The 19,813-nt window shown below is 37.8% G+C and overlaps 4 protein-coding genes across 11 annotated transcripts in view; 1 reads left to right on the top strand and 3 right to left on the bottom strand.

The window, feature by feature from the left end:
- Positions 1-11,620, bottom strand: part of LOC146454067 (uncharacterized) — a 186,370-nt gene extending 174,750 nt beyond the window's left edge. The window contains exon 1 of the mRNA XM_085095891.1: positions 11,564-11,620. The gene's annotated coding sequence lies outside the window, so the exon portion shown is untranslated. The remainder of the gene's footprint in view (positions 1-11,563) is intronic.
- The window catches only part of LOC146454065 (tyrosine kinase receptor Cad96Ca-like), a 77,507-nt gene that overhangs the window by 31,874 nt on the left and 25,820 nt on the right, over positions 1-19,813 (top strand). For 2 of the 7 annotated variants that reach the window (XM_085095829.1, XM_085095830.1), the window contains exons 4-10: positions 16,245-16,511; positions 17,457-17,705; positions 17,992-18,110; positions 18,632-18,690; positions 18,791-18,981; positions 19,390-19,503; positions 19,767-19,785. The exons of 1 other annotated variant lie outside the window; for it this stretch is intronic. In XM_085095829.1, the coding sequence (XP_084951955.1) occupies positions 16,245-16,511; positions 17,457-17,705; positions 17,992-18,110; positions 18,632-18,690; positions 18,791-18,981; positions 19,390-19,503; positions 19,767-19,785 (1,018 nt within the window). Of the gene's footprint in view, positions 1-16,244; positions 16,512-17,456; positions 17,706-17,991; positions 18,111-18,631; positions 18,691-18,790; positions 18,982-19,389; positions 19,504-19,766; positions 19,786-19,813 lie in introns of those variants that run through there. 4 more of the 7 variants (XM_085095834.1, XM_085095836.1, XM_085095835.1 and 1 more) reach the window with 4 other exon arrangements.
- LOC146454069 (uncharacterized) lies at positions 403-8,277 on the bottom strand. 2 transcript variants are annotated; one of them, XM_085095867.1, is made up of 9 exons: positions 7,989-8,277; positions 6,366-6,603; positions 5,662-5,770; positions 5,319-5,422; positions 4,847-4,974; positions 4,197-4,273; positions 3,730-4,007; positions 2,569-2,717; positions 403-699 (listed from the first exon to the last, which is right to left on the bottom strand). In XM_085095867.1, exons 1-9 carry the CDS (start codon positions 8,127-8,129, stop codon positions 670-672), a joined length of 1,254 nt encoding a protein of 417 aa, XP_084951993.1. In that variant the 5' UTR covers positions 8,130-8,277; the 3' UTR covers positions 403-669. The 2 variants fall into 2 exon arrangements, with proteins under 2 accessions (XP_084951993.1, XP_084951992.1); XM_085095866.1 differs by lacking the exon at positions 403-699 and having other exon boundaries at positions 2,243-2,717; positions 7,989-8,274.
- Positions 9,179-9,919, bottom strand: LOC146454068 (uncharacterized). The gene is made up of 2 exons (XM_085095889.1): positions 9,667-9,919; positions 9,179-9,417 (listed from the first exon to the last, which is right to left on the bottom strand). Exons 1-2 carry the CDS (start codon positions 9,917-9,919, stop codon positions 9,329-9,331), a joined length of 342 nt encoding a protein of 113 aa, XP_084952015.1. The 3' UTR covers positions 9,179-9,328.

Raw genomic sequence — 19,813 nt, 5'->3', positions numbered from 1 at the left:
AGTACGGAAGTCACAAATATTTTTTTATACTCAGTGGAAGTGAGCAAGGAAGCTAATATTATTTCAGAGCACGACAAAAAAGGAAAGATAACAAGTAAAAACAAACAAAAAATAATGACAAAGCAGATTAAGAGTAATGAGTTTGTACATTTCTAAAACCACAAAAGAGAAAATAATATCTTCATGTTTAAACAAATTCTCCCAGCTAGTAGCATAACAAACACGATCAGATCTGTATATTGGGGCTTCAAGGGTTAAGTTTAGCCTTAATGCATGCACCATTGCCTCATTTTTCAGTAAGTTTGTTTACCTGTGCTGCTGATGTCAATTGTATCCAAACGTGTTCCCCAATCCCTTCCAAACTTTCCTGAATTCTTCAGCTGGGTATAATGCTATAACAATTCAACAAAATAATTTTAGATTTTAAGCAATGACTGGTATAACTGCATAATAAAGAACAACAAGAGTACCGTATCACCATAAAATACAACTCTCCAACCTTGAGAAGAATGAGTATACCAGTGTAAAACAGTTTTTGGCATTTTAAGAAACAGTTTAATGTTAATTACCGTAGAGCCAATGAAGGATAAAATCACTATAACTTACCTATTTCCGCAATATTCACATCTTTGAAAGCAGTTTTTACCATATTTGATATCCCAGAAGCGCTCAGGCATACAAAGATGCCAGGACTTCAACCTGGATGAACCAGAAAGGATATTACAGCATTTGCCTAGATTTTCATGTACAATTATAAAGCTGTCTATGTTGTATATCCCGAAGCACTCAGGCATACACTGATGCCAGGACTTCAACCTGGATGAACCAGAAAAAGATATAAAACATTTGCCTAGATTTTCAAGTACAATTCACAAAGCTGTTCATGTTGTATATCCCAGAAGCACTCAGGCATACAAAGATGCCAGGACTTCAACCTGGATGAACCAGAAAGGATATTACAGCATTTGCCTAGATTTTCATGTACAATTATAAAGCTGTCTATGTTGTATATCCCGAAGCACTCAGGCATACACTGATGCTAGGACTTCAACCTGGATGAACCAGAAAAAGATATAAAACATTTGCCTAGATTTTCAAGTACAATTCACAAAGCTGTTCATGTTGTATATCCCAGAAGCACTCAGGCATACAAAGATGACAGGACTTCAACCTGGATGAACCAGAAAAGATATAAAACATTTGCCTAGATTTTCAAGTACAATTCACAAAGCTGTTCATGTTGTATATCCCAGAAGCACTCAGGCATACAAAGATGACAGGACTTCAACCTGGATGAACCAGAAAAGATATAAAACATTTGCCTAGATTTTCAAGTACAATTCACAAAGCTGTTCATGTTGTATATCCCAGAAGCACTCAGGCATACAAAGATGACAGGACTTCAACCTGGATGAACCAGAAAAAGATATAAAACATTTGCCTAGATTTTCAAGTACAATTCACAAAGCTGTTCATGTTGTATATCCCAGAAGCACTCAGGCATACAAAGATGACAGGACTTCAACCTGGATGAACCAGAAAAGATATAAAACATTTGCCTAGATTCTCTTGTATATACCATAAAACTGTCCATGTTGTATATAATTTCCAGAAGCACTCAGGCATACAGTGATGCCAGGACTTCAACCTGGATGAACCAGAAAGGATATTACAGTGCTCATTTGCCTAGATTTTCATGTGCAATTCATAAAGCTGTCCATGTTGTATATCCCGAAGCACTCAGGCATACAAAGATGACAGGACTTCAACCTGGATGAACCAGAAAAGATATACAACATCTGCCTAGATTTTCAAGTACAATTCACAAAGCTGTTCATGTTGTATATCCCAGAAGCACTCAGGCATACAAAGATGACAGGACTTCAACCTGGATGAACCAGAAAAGATATAAAACATTTGCCTAGATTTTCAAGTACAATTCACAAAGCTGTTCATGTTGTATATCCCAGAAGCACTCAGGCATACAAAGATGACAGGACTTCAACCTGGATGAACCAGAAAAGATATAAAACATTTGCCTAGATTTTCAAGTACAATTCACAAAGCTGTTCATGTTGTATATCCCAGAAGCACTCAGGCATACAAAGATGACAGGACTTCAACCTGGATGAACCAGAAAAAGATATAAAACATTTGCCTAGATTTTCAAGCACAATTCATAAAGTTGTCCATGTTGTATATCCTGGAAGCACTCAGGCATACAAAGATGACAGGACTTCAACCTGGATGAACCAGAAAAGATATACAACATTGCCTATATTTTCATGTCTCACGAAACATCATGTTTCTTTTTCCAATAACTTTCAAGGAACTAGTAACCTGACTATCCCCTGGCTTATTCAAATTCAAAGGAGGTCAAGCCTAAACTCTTTTTTTGAGTTGTTTCTATGATAACAGGAAACACTGTGTATGAAGTGTTTACACTCCACTGTCTTTAGTAACATTTTGCCATTACTATATTTTCCATTTCACGCCAAGTGGTTATCACTATTTTTTATCAGTCCATAAAAGGGCACCTACTACATATTTATTAATGATACATGATACCTGAACCATTTCCTCACAGAATGTTATCTGATTCAACAAATACGTTTCCACAACATCTCCATCTCTGAAAAACTTTCTCAAGTTTTCAACTGGCAGTGACCTATCAACAATCTCCTCAATGTTGTCCAAAAACCTACGTTCTGTTGCTCCTGAAAATCAAGCAGCTTATTTTTGTTATCAGATGACTTTTATAAATCAGCATAACTGTTTAGGGGTTAAAGCACTAATGGACATCAACTGTTATATTGCCGTGTAGGAAAATAGTCATTAATCTAGCATTTCAAGTAATTTAACAGAATCATTGCAAACTTATTTTAGAATGGGATGCTGATTAAAATTAAAAATGGGAATGAAACAAGCCATGTACAAAATTTCATAATGTTTGAAGTGATGGTTCTTCCTTATTCAAACAGCCTAAACAATCAACATTTAATTGGTCACATAAAAAAAAGAAGCAGGGATATGTCCTATGTATATATGTTGAACGTTAAAATGAATCCCAGGTTAAAATGATTTCAACCTAGGTTGATTTTGTATTTTCCTTTGTTTCAGATGTAAATTACCCAACCTAAACAAAGGAAAATCAACCTAGGTTGAAATCATTTTAACCTGGGATTCATTTTAACCTACAACATATACATTAAACAAGAAATATGAGTGATAGGAACCGACGTTTCGGTGCATCTTGCGCCATTATCAAGGTACATAATTAATGATAAAAAGCGGTTTGTAAAGGCTAAGTTGAAGCGAATTTGCATAACATAGCTTCAACTTAGCCTTTACAAACCGCTTTTTATCATTAATTATGTACCTTGATAATGGCGCAAGATGCACCGAAACGTCAGTTCCTATCACTCATATTTCTTGTTTCATGTATTTCTAAATCATTTCTTTTAACATATACACTGATGTGTAAAAATTTATTGAGAATGCAAACATGTAACATGTGCATGTACATGTAACCAGACTAGTGATTAATAAGAGATTGCTATTGTACCTCGCTTACTATTATACAGATGGCTGGTAATGATTGCATGGGCAAAAGAGTACGAGATAAATTTAACCAACAAGCCTTAATGGCATTGACATGTTCCTAGTTGATACTAAACTTTAATGCTATTTTGAATTCTTCATAAATAAACAACTGGTATTTCTATGTACCTGAGAAAGAAACAACTTGAATATTGTGCTTTTGAATCCCAGTTTCTTGCCCTGGTTTTGCTTTTACCACAATCCGGTCTTTTTCCTTCATGCTATCAGGCCCATACTCACAAAGAACAGCATTGCAGTGTTTCAATGAGTCACATTCATAGGCAAACATACCCAGTGAACTCAACAACTGCTCTGTGTTCCGAAGCTTACAATGAAGAGCACACAGGTTAACATTGCAGAGTTCCTCTTCAAGAAGGAATAAGAGGTCATCTCTTATACCTGTCCATCTGAAATATTACCAGATTCAAAGTAATGTTTAATAAAAGGTGGTTTTCAAACTGATACATATCAGTTATCAAGCCTAACCTATTCACCAAAAAGAATCACTGCCGGTTACTAACTGAAAGATGACAGTCACAAAGAACAAGTACAAGGCATTTGTTCTTTTAAACATAATCCATGTCAAAAAAGCTTACCCCCCAATATTTGCTTTGCTCTTTGTAAAACATTCAGCACAGGCTTCACCACGTGGAACTCCTGGACAGGCACATCCCTAAGAACATGGAATATGAAATATCTTTGTTACATGTACATTCATACATAAAATGATATACCTTCCTCTGACAGGTCACCAAAACATTCATGACCCTGATGAACACTTCCACAAGCACATAATTTTATATTCAACATACTGTAGCAATTGAAGCAAGCTATTGCATGAAGTCTCACTGCATGGCAAAACAGACCACATGCCATGTGCAAAAATGCTACCGCTACCATAATGCTACTGTGGGCACAACGCCGACAGCCAGAAATCTGCACATCTCAACCGAACACAATTAGTATGGCCTTGTACCTTGGCAGCAAAAATAATTAATTGACCTAGTTTGCAAATCCTTTATTCTTAGCTTCCATGTTTGGTATCTTTTGAACACATTACATTTATGTGTTCAGTCAATAATATTATTTGTCAAGGCAAAACTTCTAAGACAAAGTATATGTTAGCTTTAAAAGCATCGTTCCAATAATAATAATAATAATAATAATAATAATAATAATAATAATAATAATAATAATAATAATAATAATAATAACAATTATTACGCACAATTTAATGATAACATACCCTTATAACTTTGCAAAAGATGCAGCACTCAGTATCTAGACCCCTTTTGCACAGTTCAGGAGCCAAAGTGTCATCCTGATCATCACTTCGTTTCATCAGCATTATCAAAGCTTTATAATCAAGAGTGACTGTAATAAAATTTGAAACAGGAAGAAAAATATGTAAATCTTGCCTAAATTTTTATTATTCTATTTTCATAAAGGGGTAGCTAAGATCATTAAACAGGCATAGTCAATGAAATTACTCAACACCTTTACTCAACTTATAAAAGGTACACACAAGGTACAGCCTACTATCCACATTCTCATACAATGAAATCCCTTCCAATTATGTAAAACCAAAGAAGGCTTCGGGAAAGCGGGTTAACAAGGCCAAAGGCAAAGGATAATGAAATGTCTGCAAAATTTGAACTAGTTTGAAATGTTAATCAGGTGGCTAGGTATAAAAAATAGAACTGTTTACACTAGATCACCTGTAAATTTCACTTTAAAGTGTCTTCCATCAACCGTAATACCATTCTTTTTTATGGCATTTTTTTGGGCATTCAGATCCTTTATCAAGGCTTCCACATTCTTCCTACCAAATGAGAATAAGAACTCCTTTTAATTTAACAACAAACAATGAATGATATGTCTTCCCTTCTTTACCTAATACAAGACATCCAGTAAGTACCTGTAGCCTATCGTTTTTCTTATTCTGACTAACACTTAAAGGCAAATTGGACAAAATATTGTAAAGTAAAACGACCATGAAATACTCTTATTTTTATGACCAAATTAAGGTAGATTAAACACCATGACTTTATCAAAGCCCACCTGTTTGCCTTGCAATTAGCTATGGCAATGGGATAGACACTTTTGGAACTCTCACTAGAAGCATGATGGACATTCACAGGGACAATACCAATCATGACTTGTTGCCTCCCTGTTGTGGGACAGAAGCACAAAAACATAACTGAAATTCAAATTGATTTCTAATAAAAGCTCAAAGAGTTAAATAACTACTAGATACATAGGCTGGGACAAAACATGTCACCAGTAGTCTCCATGCTAGAAGGGAAAAAAAAGTTGCCTGTATTGGCATAAAGCAACTAGGATGCTTGCCCATCACTGAACTCATAAAAAAATTATGACTATAAATAATAAAATTAAAACATAACAGTAGTAACAGGCTTTATTGTATCAACTTGTTCACAGGTTTTTTTGCACTGGCTTCTTGAAATGACCCAAACAACTACAGGTATTTTAGTTAGGTCTTAAGCAGAGTAACATGTGTCAAGGAAAGATATCCGATGATGATTACATGTACCGGTAGATGGCATTATCAAAATGGCTGCATCAGTTGTCAAATAAAAAAAAAAATAAAAAAACAATGTACAATCTACAAACTCCAATGGTACAGTCTGATGATCGCTTGTGCGTGAAACTCGAGTAACTGTGTTACATTTTCTATCTTAAATTTATATGTCATACTTGATATATATTTTACCCGCAATCATAGTTTAATATTCAACACCTACCAAAAAAGGGTCTTCCATCAAGTTTTAAATTGACTTCCAGCATTTCCTGGTCAGGTTGGTGCAGTCTGGTCTCCCTCGCAGCCCAGGCCACAGCAGCTGAAAGGCTAACCTGAAATCCACGGGGAGCACCATCTGGGAGAGGCCTGACACCCATTGCCTTCCTCACAATACCAAAAATCAATTTTCTAATTGCTTTGATTTGGTTTTTATTGAGAAGGACTGGGATGTCAGTATTATTCTAGGAAAAAATGCAGATGAAATTGTCATAACAAAACTGAAAGATAATCACATAGAACATTGCAAACTAGTTAGTCACAATTGTTTTGGGGGGTCTCTCATCCTCATATGAATAAGAATGAGTGTGAAACATTTTCATTGTTTTTAAATTGGTGCAGATTTTTAATGTGTTGGCCATCCTGTCAACAACATCTACATCAATTATCCTGCTCTTCTGGGAGGAAACATGTTTTCACAGCCTAAAATAACCATCTTCCCTGATATTTTGCCGGCAAAGAAACCACAGAAAATTTGAAACCGCAACCGGAAAGTAAACTTTTGCTTTCAACTATCAGGGTTGCACTAGGTGAAACAAATATGTCAGTAATGACACTTTGCATAACTTAAAAAATCTTTGGTCAAAATTTTCGGCCAATAATCTTAGCAACATTGTTTCTTCGTCGTTTGACTAGCACGCTTACACCCGTCTTTCCTCAGCAGAAGAAGATGACAAACTTGGTCTGCTAAATTTGACGAGCTCCGGAAACAAGTAATAATTATTATAAAATAATAGATAGAGTAATAATAATTATAAAATCCAAGTCTGTCCATGTTAAAGATAGAACGCGAACTTAAGGAGATCTTGCGCGCTGTTTAATTTTATTGCATATTTTCTGTTTGCTGTTCAGTGACAAGTATATACGTAATGACAGTTTTCGCTGTGATTCCTATTGTTAAGCCCGAGTTTTCCGAAATCTGCCTGCCCCAACCAAGCACTACGGTGCCTTTGATGTTTTTGCCGATTTCCAAAAATTTTCCAAACCATAAAAGTTAGGGTTGCACTAGGAAAAGTGTCTCATTGACAGATTTCGACTGCAAAGTAAACAAATTCTTGCAAAAATTCTCGCAAAACTTTGCTTAGTGCAACCTATGCCATAGTTTCCATTGTTATATATGTTGTGGTCCAATTTTATCCTTTATCCTTGGTTCTCCCTTTGTTTTTGGGTATGGTAATGCGTGGTAATATGATAATTAGTTTAAAACAAAGGAAGAAAAAATTTTAAAAATTTTAACCAGGGTTAAAATTGAACCACAACATATATTTGCTCTACAAAAGCCTCTGACACATGTAAATGAGTTGGATCAAAGTGGCCTGTATTCTGTAGTTGCTCCAGATTCAAATAACCAACATCAATATTTTTTGTTATTGCATATACTTTTCAAATTAGTGAAGAAAGCACACAAATCCGATGCCCCACCCACTTCCACATTAAAAGGCCTTTATCTTCCTCTCTCTCTCGCACACGCACACACAAAGAAAAAATTTAATGTTTGAACTTGTCCACATATAAAGACATATAAATTAGAAACTATAAATTTATCTTGCCAAAATAAGCTGTAACTTACCCCGGTGCGTCCAAGGTGTGTGAGGCTTAACAAAGTTTGCCAGCCTTGGTCTGGGATCTTGGCTTGTAACTTGAAATATAACAAAACCCAGTCGGGCACACGAAGGGACTGAAAGAAGTGGGGAACGCTATCACCAAGCATAGTCTCGAAAGCTTGCTTTGGACCCTTTTTCGCCGTTAACTCCTCCGCAATTTCGCTAAGCAGTTTTTCCACTTCGGGATTGTGGACCTGACCAGCGATTGCAGACGCGAGGGGTAACTGGTATTTTTCACGAACATCGCTGATCAAGGTCCACACATCGCTTGTACCTTCTTCTGACTGTGAACGCGTGGTGGATTGACCATGGCTAAAGGTTTCAACTTCTTGACGAAGGGATTCAAGGCGAGCAACAGCATCTTCAAGTTCAGCCTTCAGCTTGAAATTTTCCTCTTCGATTCTCTCAAGCAGATTAGACGAAGCATTAAACTTAAAGTGCCCATAACGGAATTTTTTTTATTTTCTCATCTGAATCTTTACATTACGCGAAGAAAGTCCGAGAAAAAATTTTTCGATTTGCATGAAACGCGAATTTTTTATGAATTTTACTTAAGCAATAGACCGCACTTTGCAGAAGTTTACAAGCGTAATAAAACCACGCGGGATGTTGGGAGAACACGAGAAAGCTTGTAAATCACGAGCCGCAGGCGAGTGATTTACAAGCTTTTCGAGTGTACTCCCAACATCCCAAGTGGTTTTATTACGCTGGTAAACTTCTGCAAAGTGCGGTCTATTGCTTTTATGAAATAACTACTTAGACAAAAACACTTAGAAATCGGCGCTTTTTATTTTGTAACTTGATCAAGTTGTTTATTCTCTTCAAATTCATCAGTAAGGCGGGAGAACCAATCACAAATCGGGATCTATTTTGAGCATAAACCTGTTGAATCGCCGAAGGACGCATCGCAGTTTGAGCGAATGAATGAAAGTGTTTTTTAAGTTAAATTACTGTCTAACTCTCACAAAAATGTGGCTAAAAAAGGTTAATGCCTTGGCGAAAGAATGCTTTTTATCAGCAGATAGCAGTTACTGATGAAATTAGCGGACAGCGGCTTGGTGAGTGAAAAAACTTCACTTGTTTTGAGCTTGGCCAGGTCTTCTTTTCTATTGCTGGTTTGTGCATGGTGTTTTGCATGCCTTCTTGCTTAAGCTGTTAAATTTTGGCGTCAAGCATTTGGTTTGAGAGGACAAAACGTGGGTCGTGAGTGAACCTTATTCCTAAACTGTGTGGTGGTGTGTTTAGATATCTCTCAATGCCATTTCTTATTGACAGAAGAGTCGCACGGCTGTAATTTTCGCCTTCTTTATTTCTTGCTTCGGCGTAGATTCCTGTCCAGCTCTTCGAACGCCATTTCCGCCAGACTTACGCCAATAACCTTTTGTTTACTCCACTCTAGGTGAACAGAGAAAGAGGAATTGTGATTTGAGCAGTTAATATCAAATACCTTGTACTCGGGTTGAAGTCGGTTTTATATTGTTTTAAACGCTTCAAGTTATTTGTAAACAACTTGACTTTGGCATAACCTTCAATAAATTACAAATTTTGTACAGTTTATCAATACTGTTTGAGCCGTTTATTTTATAAAATAACAGTTTCAGTGAAAAGCCAGGCTAAAAGATTATTCATGTAATTAAAACCAACCTGTGAATACGGAAACTGCCCACTGTGTTGCCTGCTTGGTTTTTTTGGCTTGTGCATTTTCGACGATCGAGTCAAGTTCTTCGTTTTCCACATCGGCAAATCTTCTCTTTTTGCTCGACCTTTCTTCTTCTGCCTCAGTATTTAAGCTCTCCTTTTTAGAATTTGGCTCCGAATTTTTATTGTGCGGCAAAAGCACATCAAAGCCTGACAATATGTCGAAGTTCGGAAAGTTTTCGTCGCGCTCGTCGGCCATTATCGAGAAATCTCCAGCGGGAGAGCAGCGGGAGTTTACCGGTACAATAGTACATAGGTTTGGCAACTCTATTGACCAATCAGAACGCGCGTAGTATGTTAGTTATTTTATAAAAATCTTTAAAATCCTATTTTATTGCGGTCCACCCGCCCCGCTGATGAGAATGCCGACGGGCTCACAATAGGGCCACGTGACATCGTCTGTGACGTACATTCAGGAACTCTCGAGTCTATGCACTCAGTTGACCTTCAGTAAAGTACATTCGCGGCAGAAAGAAAATCGTCAGATTCACCGGTAGGAAGGAAAAACTTAGCTCCAAATAAGTATATTCCATGGCAGAAAACTTATCTGACACGGAAAGTGAGCAAACCGCTGAAGAAAGCAGCTAGGACGAATTTGAAAGCGTCGAAGTCGAGGCGATAGATGGCGTCCACGAAACAAGTAATACGTGTGAAGATGATGATACACTCGAACCGTACGCGGACGAGCCGATAGCGACGAAGAATGGCTAAAACGATATCGCAAGGCACAAGAGGAGAAGCGACGACTCGAGGAAGATTTAACGAAACGCTTGGAGAAAAGAGTGCGTGTTAGTGGATGGTTAAGTTCTCATCTTGCATTTTGCATACGCGCTCTTCATTATCATTTGTCAAAACTATGGCCAAGTACTCACATACATTCGAACGAATTATTTTCGATGTAGATGTACTTGTGGTAACTGTAACCGTGATCTGCTAGCAAATATCAGCGAGTGCTACTGCTGCAAGGAACTCGAAGGCAATTGGGAAGCGCTGACTAGAGACATTGTTCTCGCGGAACTACAGGAAGTACACGTGTTGAACTGTGATAATAATAGCTTGTCTCGTTCTCTGAAATTTCGGCCGTAAATTTAATTGTAAGATGGAAGTTGTTAGCTTGTCCAATGAACAGGTTAATTTCCTTTTTGTCACTGTCCCACAGTTTACGAAATCCATTGTATCTTTTACGCGCATACGTCTTGCGAAATGTTCGAATGGCGTCTAATGTAATTCGTGTCTGTCACCGGTGTCGGGACAAATTTGAGCCCTTTAGAAATAACGCTAACAGGCTGTCGCTAAGTTGTTTGTTTGAAATTCTTCATGAATTTCTCGTGTTTTTCTCTTTGTGTCTCAATCCGTTTTTTAGCCAATTTTTTTCTGCTCTCTTTGCGCTTGTTATTTGTTTTGTGCCCTTTTTTATTTTGAACCCCCGTTGTGGTGGTTAGGTTTTCAGAGATAACGCTGTTATACTTTTCAACATTTTTATTGTTTGCAGAATTCTGCAACACATGTGTGTACAATATTTGTTTGAGCTCGTTGAATTCTTGCTGCACTTTATCTACCCTATCTACATCGTGGTTTACAATGTTTTCTGTGTTCGCCGAGTGCGACTGTTCTCGCATCGATCTATTTACATCAGTGGTAGCATTTGTGCTAGTATTTTTTGAGAGCTTGGTCTCGAAACTTCGCGGATCTCACGATCTATGAGAATATATACCAAAACAATTACGCCATATTTTATAAAACTTGCGACTGAGTTAGCAGTGAGGTCAAACTATAAACCTCAGAAGGTTACAACGCTTAGAATGTCACAAGCGGGTGTGAATATTCAGCATCGAAGGCTTACCATTCGCTTTTCCCTGCTCCTCTTCGAAGGTGGCTCTTGGTCTTCGTCTTCCTTTCGCTTAGCTGTTTTAAAGGATAAACACAAACGCGATGTCATCCTACTTCAGTTCACGTTTTAAGTTTAAACCTGGAGTCATCAGCCTTGTGAAATCCTCGTCATTGAAGTCCATCGAGCACAAGGACGAGGTCTTTCCAGGCACGCGTCCACGTCTTCCTGCGCTTCAGCATAAAATCGATCCATTTCTTTCGCCTCCTCAGTCTTTGCGGGCATGTGGTGCCAAAGAAAGGAATCCTGTGCATGCTTATTCCATTCGCTTCGTCTTTGATGTTTCCAAACCTCGCTGCAACACATCTTTCCGGCACTTTCGAGAAACGTGCAGAAATACCGCGACTTGTTTTCAGTGAGATCCAGAGAAAGGCTGAAGTCACGTGTTCCTGAATCTACGTCACAGCTCTTGCTAAACCGAGAGGAGACTAATGCGAATGGTGGGCCAAAATGGCGGCAAATTTGAACGTCTTATAAAATTCATAAAAAATTGGCGTTTTATGCAAATCGAAAAATGTTTTCACTGAAGTTCTTAGGATGATGTTTAGATTCAGATAAGAAAATAAAAAAATTTCCGATATGGGCACTTTAAGCTTATTTTCAGTGTTATTTTGGGCCACTGATGGCGCGGCTGGATTTGGTTGCTGATCTACGCCAATCTGTAGCGCGTTAATCGTGTTCATCAACCAGACGTAACTGTCCCGTTCACTTTCTTTGAACGTTTTCCGAAGTATTGCAGATATAACGCCGAATAACGATGCAACAAAAGCGACTTCTCCTTTGCAAACCCTCCGATCAGGGAGCCCGCCATCTTTAATATCGGTCACTGGGATTACTGCAAACTCCGACGGAAAACTTTCAACCAAAGGGCATCTAGCCATAAATTTACTTGGTTTACCACCACATATCACTGAATTCAACAGAAACCACTGTTTAGCGGGGTCGCCGGAACACAGATCCACTCGATGAAGGTCAAAAGCCTCCATGCTCGCTCAACTCTAGAGAGAGCGAGCGCGAAAATAAACTCTCTTCCCACGCTTGTCAGTAAGATAATCCACGCCACTAAAATGTCAAAACAGCGAGTCCCGCCTCTAATTTTTTACAGAGAAAAGTGATCAAATAGTTAACACTCCCCTGTAGTGAACACCGCAAATCACCATCGATGATAGCCTCAGAGCAGCCCTATGACGTCACTCCTTAGCAACCATCTCGAGCACATTTTTTAACATCCGGTTATCTCTGGCTCGTTATGACACGAACGATCGCACCTCTGCTGTTGCATGCAACGCTGTCAGTTTGTTTGTGTTTGGTGATAATCCTTTATTACAGAAGACTTTGCCAACGAATCTCATGATGATATGTTAAACCAAGTCTTCTTAATGTTGAAGGTCAGTCCGTGGCTGTGCTGCCATAGTCACAGAATGTGTATGTCCTCCTTGTGTTACTATTGACGTGGGAAATTATGCGCAGTAAGAATGCGCATCCAATTAATGGAAAGGATGGGAACCGGAAATTACGCGCCAGTTGAAACGTACAACGGGCGTCTGGAAAATCAATAATCAGCTTATCGAAAACAGAAAATTTTTAGGTACAGACTGATTTTCCTGAAAGCTGGTAAAATATTATACAGCATATTGCAATTGAGATTGTAACGCGTTCTTCGAGAGTACAGGTTCGCTTTACTACAACTCACTGGACTAGTTTGATATAGTCTAGAAAACACGCCGCTTTTTCAAACAATCAAAACGAAGCCAATAGCAATCGTGCCTTTACTTAAGAAACTACAGCATGCATGCAGACGGGAAAAAGGAGTTGCCTCTACGCGGTTGAACCCAGAAATTTTTTGAAGTGACCCTACAAATGACGCCAGCTAATGTCTTAGCTCCCTTGGGTCATCATTTGTCACATAGAGAATCTGTAATAGGTAAATCATTCAGTAACAGGCGCAAAAGAAAGAGCTAAACCATCAATTATCAACTTCTTGGTGTTGTTGCATTAAAATCTTGTTAGAATCCCAAATGATTTTAACGGCATTTCTTTCATAGACAACCACTGAGGAAAACCTTCGTCTGACCCTTTTGAAGATAGCCTCCCACGTAGTCGTTTTTAGAGGACTCGTATTACCTCCTCCCCTCCGGGTAGGGCGTGTGTTAATGGTAACCGCCATTAAAGTCATGAAATGTAGGGGTGATAAGCCACTTAAACAAACCAAAGACGAGATATCAGTGGGGTACAGCTTTTTTCTTCAGATCGGTTGAGATCTTGCCAAGAACAGTTTACTGACAAATTTTCATTGCAATTGACTCAATATTAACCAAGTTATAATAAGTGAACCCACTATAATAGGTCTCAAGTTGGAAAGGGTTTTAAAAATCTTTCCCAAATGCATTGTATTATGTTATTTTTCTTTCTAAGAGAGCATGATATTTGTAACAATTCTTTCAGTTGTCATTATTTCTTTCTCTTAAGTAAGCTGATTTATGTTTGTTTTAAAATAATATACATGTATGTGTATTAAACTGAATTTACAAAAGGTGTTTCATTTCAGATGGTGCAGGCACTATCACATGGTATGAGCCTCCTCCGGTTGAGACAACAGTCGATAACAGCCTGATCCGCACAAATAACACACAGCTCATTGATAGAGCCACCGATGTAGAGCTTCACTGGAAATTTAGCCTTGCAGCAGATTTGAAACCTATGTACACAGTGGAATTGAAATTAAACAATGTTGACATTGTTATTATTGCACCATTATTCAACCTAATTGAAGTACTGTCAGGTTATAAGAATCGGTTTAACGTAAGCTGGATTAATAATGAAAAAGCCACTCTGATTATCTTCAATGTTACTGATGCTGATGCAGGAGAATTTGCTTGTAAGGTAAAAACTCTAGGAGGGGGCACCAAAATATGGAAACGCAGGATTCAGGTGGATGTAGTTGGTAAGATTGTTAGTTATTAATCATAGAACGGTTGTTTGTAGAGTGTCATAGGCTTATCTGGCTCTTTCTACTACTTGATATGTATAAAGAAGAGTCTTACTCGAGAATGGACACCATAAACCTTAATTTTTTATTTCATGGTGCATTAAACAAATAGACTATAAAATGAAGTCATAAAATGTTCAAAATTTAAATGGAACTACGAGCCGCAGGCGTGTGTTTTTACTGCCAAGTTTAAAACATTTTATGGCGTCATACTTTGGTCCATAAAGAGTATAGACCATAGAAAACTGCCGTCGATTTGTTCTTTACAATAATAGGGAAAAAGTACGAGCGAAATTCGCTTTATTTTCCGTCGAGAAAGCGCGCGAGTTTCTTCTGACGATATTGTTTTGTCTGTACTTTAGAGAAAATAACTACGAGCAAATTAGCTCGCGGAAATTTTGCCAGCTATTATTGGAAAACCATTAATTAATATTTTGTGGCAATTCTGTGCACCAAATGTGTATCGATATAAGTAATGTGACCCATGAAGTTTTTACGGGCGGTATGTTTATAATGGAGTGCAGGCATGGTAGTGTGTAAACTTTTTAAAAGTACTTAAAGCGTAAACTTAAAAGTACTTCTAATCAGTAACATTTTAGTTCGTAAAGGCTTATATTGAAGATCTGCCGTCATGTTTCCTGGTAGGCAAGAAACGCTGCGCTACATTGCGTAGTTCCAGAAAATATGTATACCCTTATGGAAGGTATTATTTCTAACCTCCACCTCTCCCCCCCCCCCCCCCCCCCCCACCACTCCTTTGGAAATTCCATCAAAGCTTCAAACCGCCTTTTACATTGTGTGTTATATGTATACAGTCAAACATCCCTGTGAGACAACCTATCGTAAGCTACCACGTTTACCAAACACCAAATTCTTCCTTGGCAAATCATTATTGTTAGAACCTTTTGTAAACGACCGCTTCTCGTAAGCCATCGCAACCACGTTTCTAGACTGACGGTTTTAAATTTTCTATAATTTTTCAACCTGCCGTAAGCTACCTCCTGCCCCGATCTCACTACGCTAATTTGCTAATAATTAATGACATAATATATTTGAACGCGTAAGACTAACTACATCTGTAAGAAACGTCTTTGATCTCCAGGTTCAGAGTATTGAACTAACTTACTTTGGTGTGGTGATTTGTAGGCGTAACTGAACCAGCGGTTAACTAGATTGGCATTCACGAGTTTTTAAGACAGACTTCACAAAAATATAGAGCACACTGATCGGCTGTGCAAAGTTAGTTTCCGTATTGAATAGTTTCTCTTAATCATCAAATGTATCTCATAGGCTGCAGCAAGTAAATAACAAGGCCAACTGTTCTGAGTTCAGCAATCATGCTGGAAATGGTTTGTTTCATATTTTTTTACGTTTTCTAAAATGATAGTGGACTGACGTTTAAGTTATTCCCTGGTTATATATGCATATACCCCGAAATTATCACATGCGAATGACTGAAAAATTAGAGCCTCTGTGATTTGAACTCTCTTAAGCGACCACCTTCCGTAAGCGACCAATAAGGCTTTACATTTTGGGTGGCGCTTAAGGGAGGTTCAACTTTTATTATACATAGTCATGAAGAGAATACTGTTTATCTACTGCCTTTAAAATTCTTTCTTGTGGTCTTATCGGAATTATTCTTTTCAGTTCCACCTAAGATCATTAAAGTCAGCCAGAACCAGACAGTGCGTGAAGGCTCAGGTCTACAGTTGTTCTGTGAAGCGTCTGGTAAACCAGCGCCAAACATCACCTGGACAATTGTGTTTAGAAATGGAAGCGAAAGCGAGGTACTGCACAGAGGGTCAAATTGGAATATGACAAACATCGAGCGAACCAATCAAGGAACGTACCGCTGTACGGCATATAATGGAGCAGGAAATGCTGATAGCTTTGTGGTGATCATAAATATTACATGTATGAAAATGCACAGTATTATGTCTGCACCCTATTTTATAGCATGAGTTTTATAAATTTATAGGTTTCCTTGCAGACTTATAGTGTACAGGAAAATGTTCGCAAGCATAACTCGAGGACTTAAAATCCTTTGAAGCTGATTGTTAATTCCCTGATCAAGACTCGTTGAATCGTAATAGGAACAGAAACTGTTGGGATAACATAAAGGTGTAACAGAAATCCAGGCGGAGAATCTGAGTTTACAAATGATTTGCTTATTTTATTGCTCCATGAGTACGAAGTCTATTGGTTGACGAGCACCAACATAAAAGGCACCAAATTTAAAGGAAACCTCCACTTCTAAAATAAATTAACGTTCAATTGTTAAAAACACAATCTTATTTCAAATTTCGTTGCAAAACATGGAAATAATATATCAGTGTCGGACAAAACAAAATTTGATTATCACCTATATTCGCTTTTAAATTTCTCGGGCGCCACCATATTGGATTCCATGACGTCAAACCGTTGTCCAGTTGTTTCAAACATCCCTGATGATGCCGTTGATCGGCGAAAGCTTGGATTTCAGTTTAAACAGCAGTGTAAGGCCTCAATTGAACAGTTTTTATATATTTTTAACATGCTGCTGAAGGACAACATAAACAGATTATTTAAGAGAGCTTCTGCTCACTGAAAATAGCTGCAACCGTATGACGTCTTAAAATAGAATATGGCGACGCATGGGAAATTTAAAAGTGAAAATATGCGATACTCATATCTAATTTTAAGCACAGCTGAAAGTTATTTCTACTTTTTAAACTAAAATATAAAATTTAGACATTATTTCCAACATTTTAACGTCAATTGTTGTCAGAGTGGAGGTTCCCTATAAAACGACGCACCAAACATTTCTTTGAAGTGTTACAACAATTTTCGGGAACGTTTTCTTTCTTATTTTCCATCTAGATCCTGTTAAAATTATAAAACGTCAAAATAGCACTGTCCAAGTCGGGGGATACGCTTCGCTTATTTGCCAGTCAGAAGGAAATCCTACTCCTGTGATAACGTGGACACGAGACAAAACAGATGAGGTCGTTGGCTATGGAAGGACCTTAGTTTTTTGTTCAGCTCAGTTTTATAACAGTGGATGGTACACGTGCAGTTCAGAAAACAGCTTAGGAAAAGACAGAGCGAGTGTTTACCTTGAAGTAACTGGTAACAATGATTATTTTATGCAATCCCCAACGTTTAGTGTAATAGTAATGTGACTTCTACTTGAATTTCATGCGATAATATCGGCTCACATTTTCATAAGTGGTAGTAAATCAAATATCGTGGGCAAAACACAACCCTTGGAGTCTATTAAGATTGTTTACGCCCTGGATGACTGCATCATACCCTTAGCATTTTAAACTTATGTGCAAAACACATTGCAGTCGTCTTAAATTTGACATTTTCACGGAACTATTTATTGATGCATGATTATTTTTTAACTCTTAAGAAAAAAGAAGCACGTCGATAAATATCACCATGACAATAAGTAACGAAGAATATCACGAAGATCTTGAAAGGCTTGGAAGTGAACGATCTAAGTCCTTGGTGTCAAGGGTAAAAGAAGCGGTAGGTGTTTCATAAAGGTAGCTAACAATCACATTTTCTTAACTAGAATTGTGTTCATTTGTTTCTAATGTAAAGATGTATTACAGGTGTTTCTTTATCTGACATAAGATATAGGTACGCGCGCCGTTTACTCGCGCTTGGTTGAAATCAGTTTGACATTCAGGTTAATGAGCAGAAACTACCGGCATTGCGTCAACACAGTTTCCGGCCACGCAATTCTTTGCTGAGAACCGGGCAAAATGACCGCGTTTAGGGAGCACTACTTCGCTCAGCTGTCTTGACCGACTTTTTCTTATTAATAAAAGAAAATATGTATGTTAACTATCCTAAACAGACATACTAATTCCTGTTGCTCTCGCTGACGCGGTTGAGTCAAGTCACAGATTCAAAATCTTTTGACCTTAACCTTCATCTCACTTGATAAACTGCTCACTAACTTCAATTTCAAGTAGTTACCTCTATCTTCGTTCAGATAGTACTGACACTCCTTATAAACTTTTTCAGTGTCCGGTTTTTTTCAGGTGAAAGCAATATTTCAGGGTGACAGCAGATTTGAAAACACGGATGTTGAAGGATTTAGGTAAGTGAAAGATTCTAAGAAAAAATTCCATTGATCAGTTTTCCACTGTACTTCATCCCTTTAGATCGAATACCAAACATGTTCTCTCTTCAAATTCTAGGCCGGGCAGCGTAATCGTTTCATTCGTTCTGAGGTTCAAAGAACCCGTCACTGAAGAACACGTGATGTCAATGTTGAAAGCAGCTGCAGAAAGCGGAAATCTTGGAGCATTCAAAGTCAATGGTTCATCTATAGTAGCAACAGAGGAATATGGCTTCAAAAATACTCCCACAACAACAAGATCGACAGCAGGTAATAAGAGATATATTAGTGAAGTGACCGATTTTCCTTTCCCGACGATTTTCCAGAGATTTTTCAAGTCCTCAATTGACCTTAAAAATTTGTTGTATTCCCAATGCAATTCTTAACAAAATTCCTTCATTGGTTAAGTATTTTAACGGTTGAAAGCACAGATGCTGTGTCCCTTAAACGCTGAGACATAAACAAAATACGGCAAACAGTGAAGAGGATCACCAAGTGCTCTGAGGTTCAAGTCTAATATCTAGAAAGTGTGAAACTAGGAACTTTTTCTTTTGAACTTTAGGCACAAGAGTGCCAGTTATTCTGTACACAAAATATCAATCAGGGGAACACAATAAGTAAGCTTGTAAACATATCAGCTTGTTACTCTACAATGTGGTACTATTTTCTCCATTACAGTTCAGGCATGCAATGGATGTTCCTGTAACTACACCATATTTATAGCTGTGGTCGTTACACTTATTGCAGTCATCATAGTCCTTCTCATCTACGTCGTTTGGCTACACAGAAAAGGTAACATGCAATTCATTGGAATATCCTCTTTGAATTTGCTACCAATATAAGGACACTGCTTTTCTTATTTTCTCAAACTTTGTACCACTGATACATTTAAAAAGGCGAAACCACTTTTTTTAACATCGGAGTTCCTATGATAAATTCAAGTTTCAAAGTAACAATGAACGAGAATGAGAAAACGACATTCAGTTAGTGTATATTAATAGAGAAAAACTTGTATTCCAATTATTAATGTGTCTTTCACATTGATTGTTTTCTAGTGGCAAGAATAAAAGAAAGGTAAGTTGTCGATGTACCCTTCCTGTTG

This window comes from Pavona decussata, unplaced genomic scaffold (assembly GCF_977016875.1).
Source record: "Pavona decussata unplaced genomic scaffold, jaPavDecu1.1 SCAFFOLD_315, whole genome shotgun sequence".
Classification (NCBI taxonomy): Eukaryota; Metazoa; Cnidaria; class Anthozoa; order Scleractinia; family Agariciidae; genus Pavona; species Pavona decussata.
Note: the sequence above shows the minus strand (reverse complement) of the source record. Positions and strands in the feature narration are given on the sequence as shown.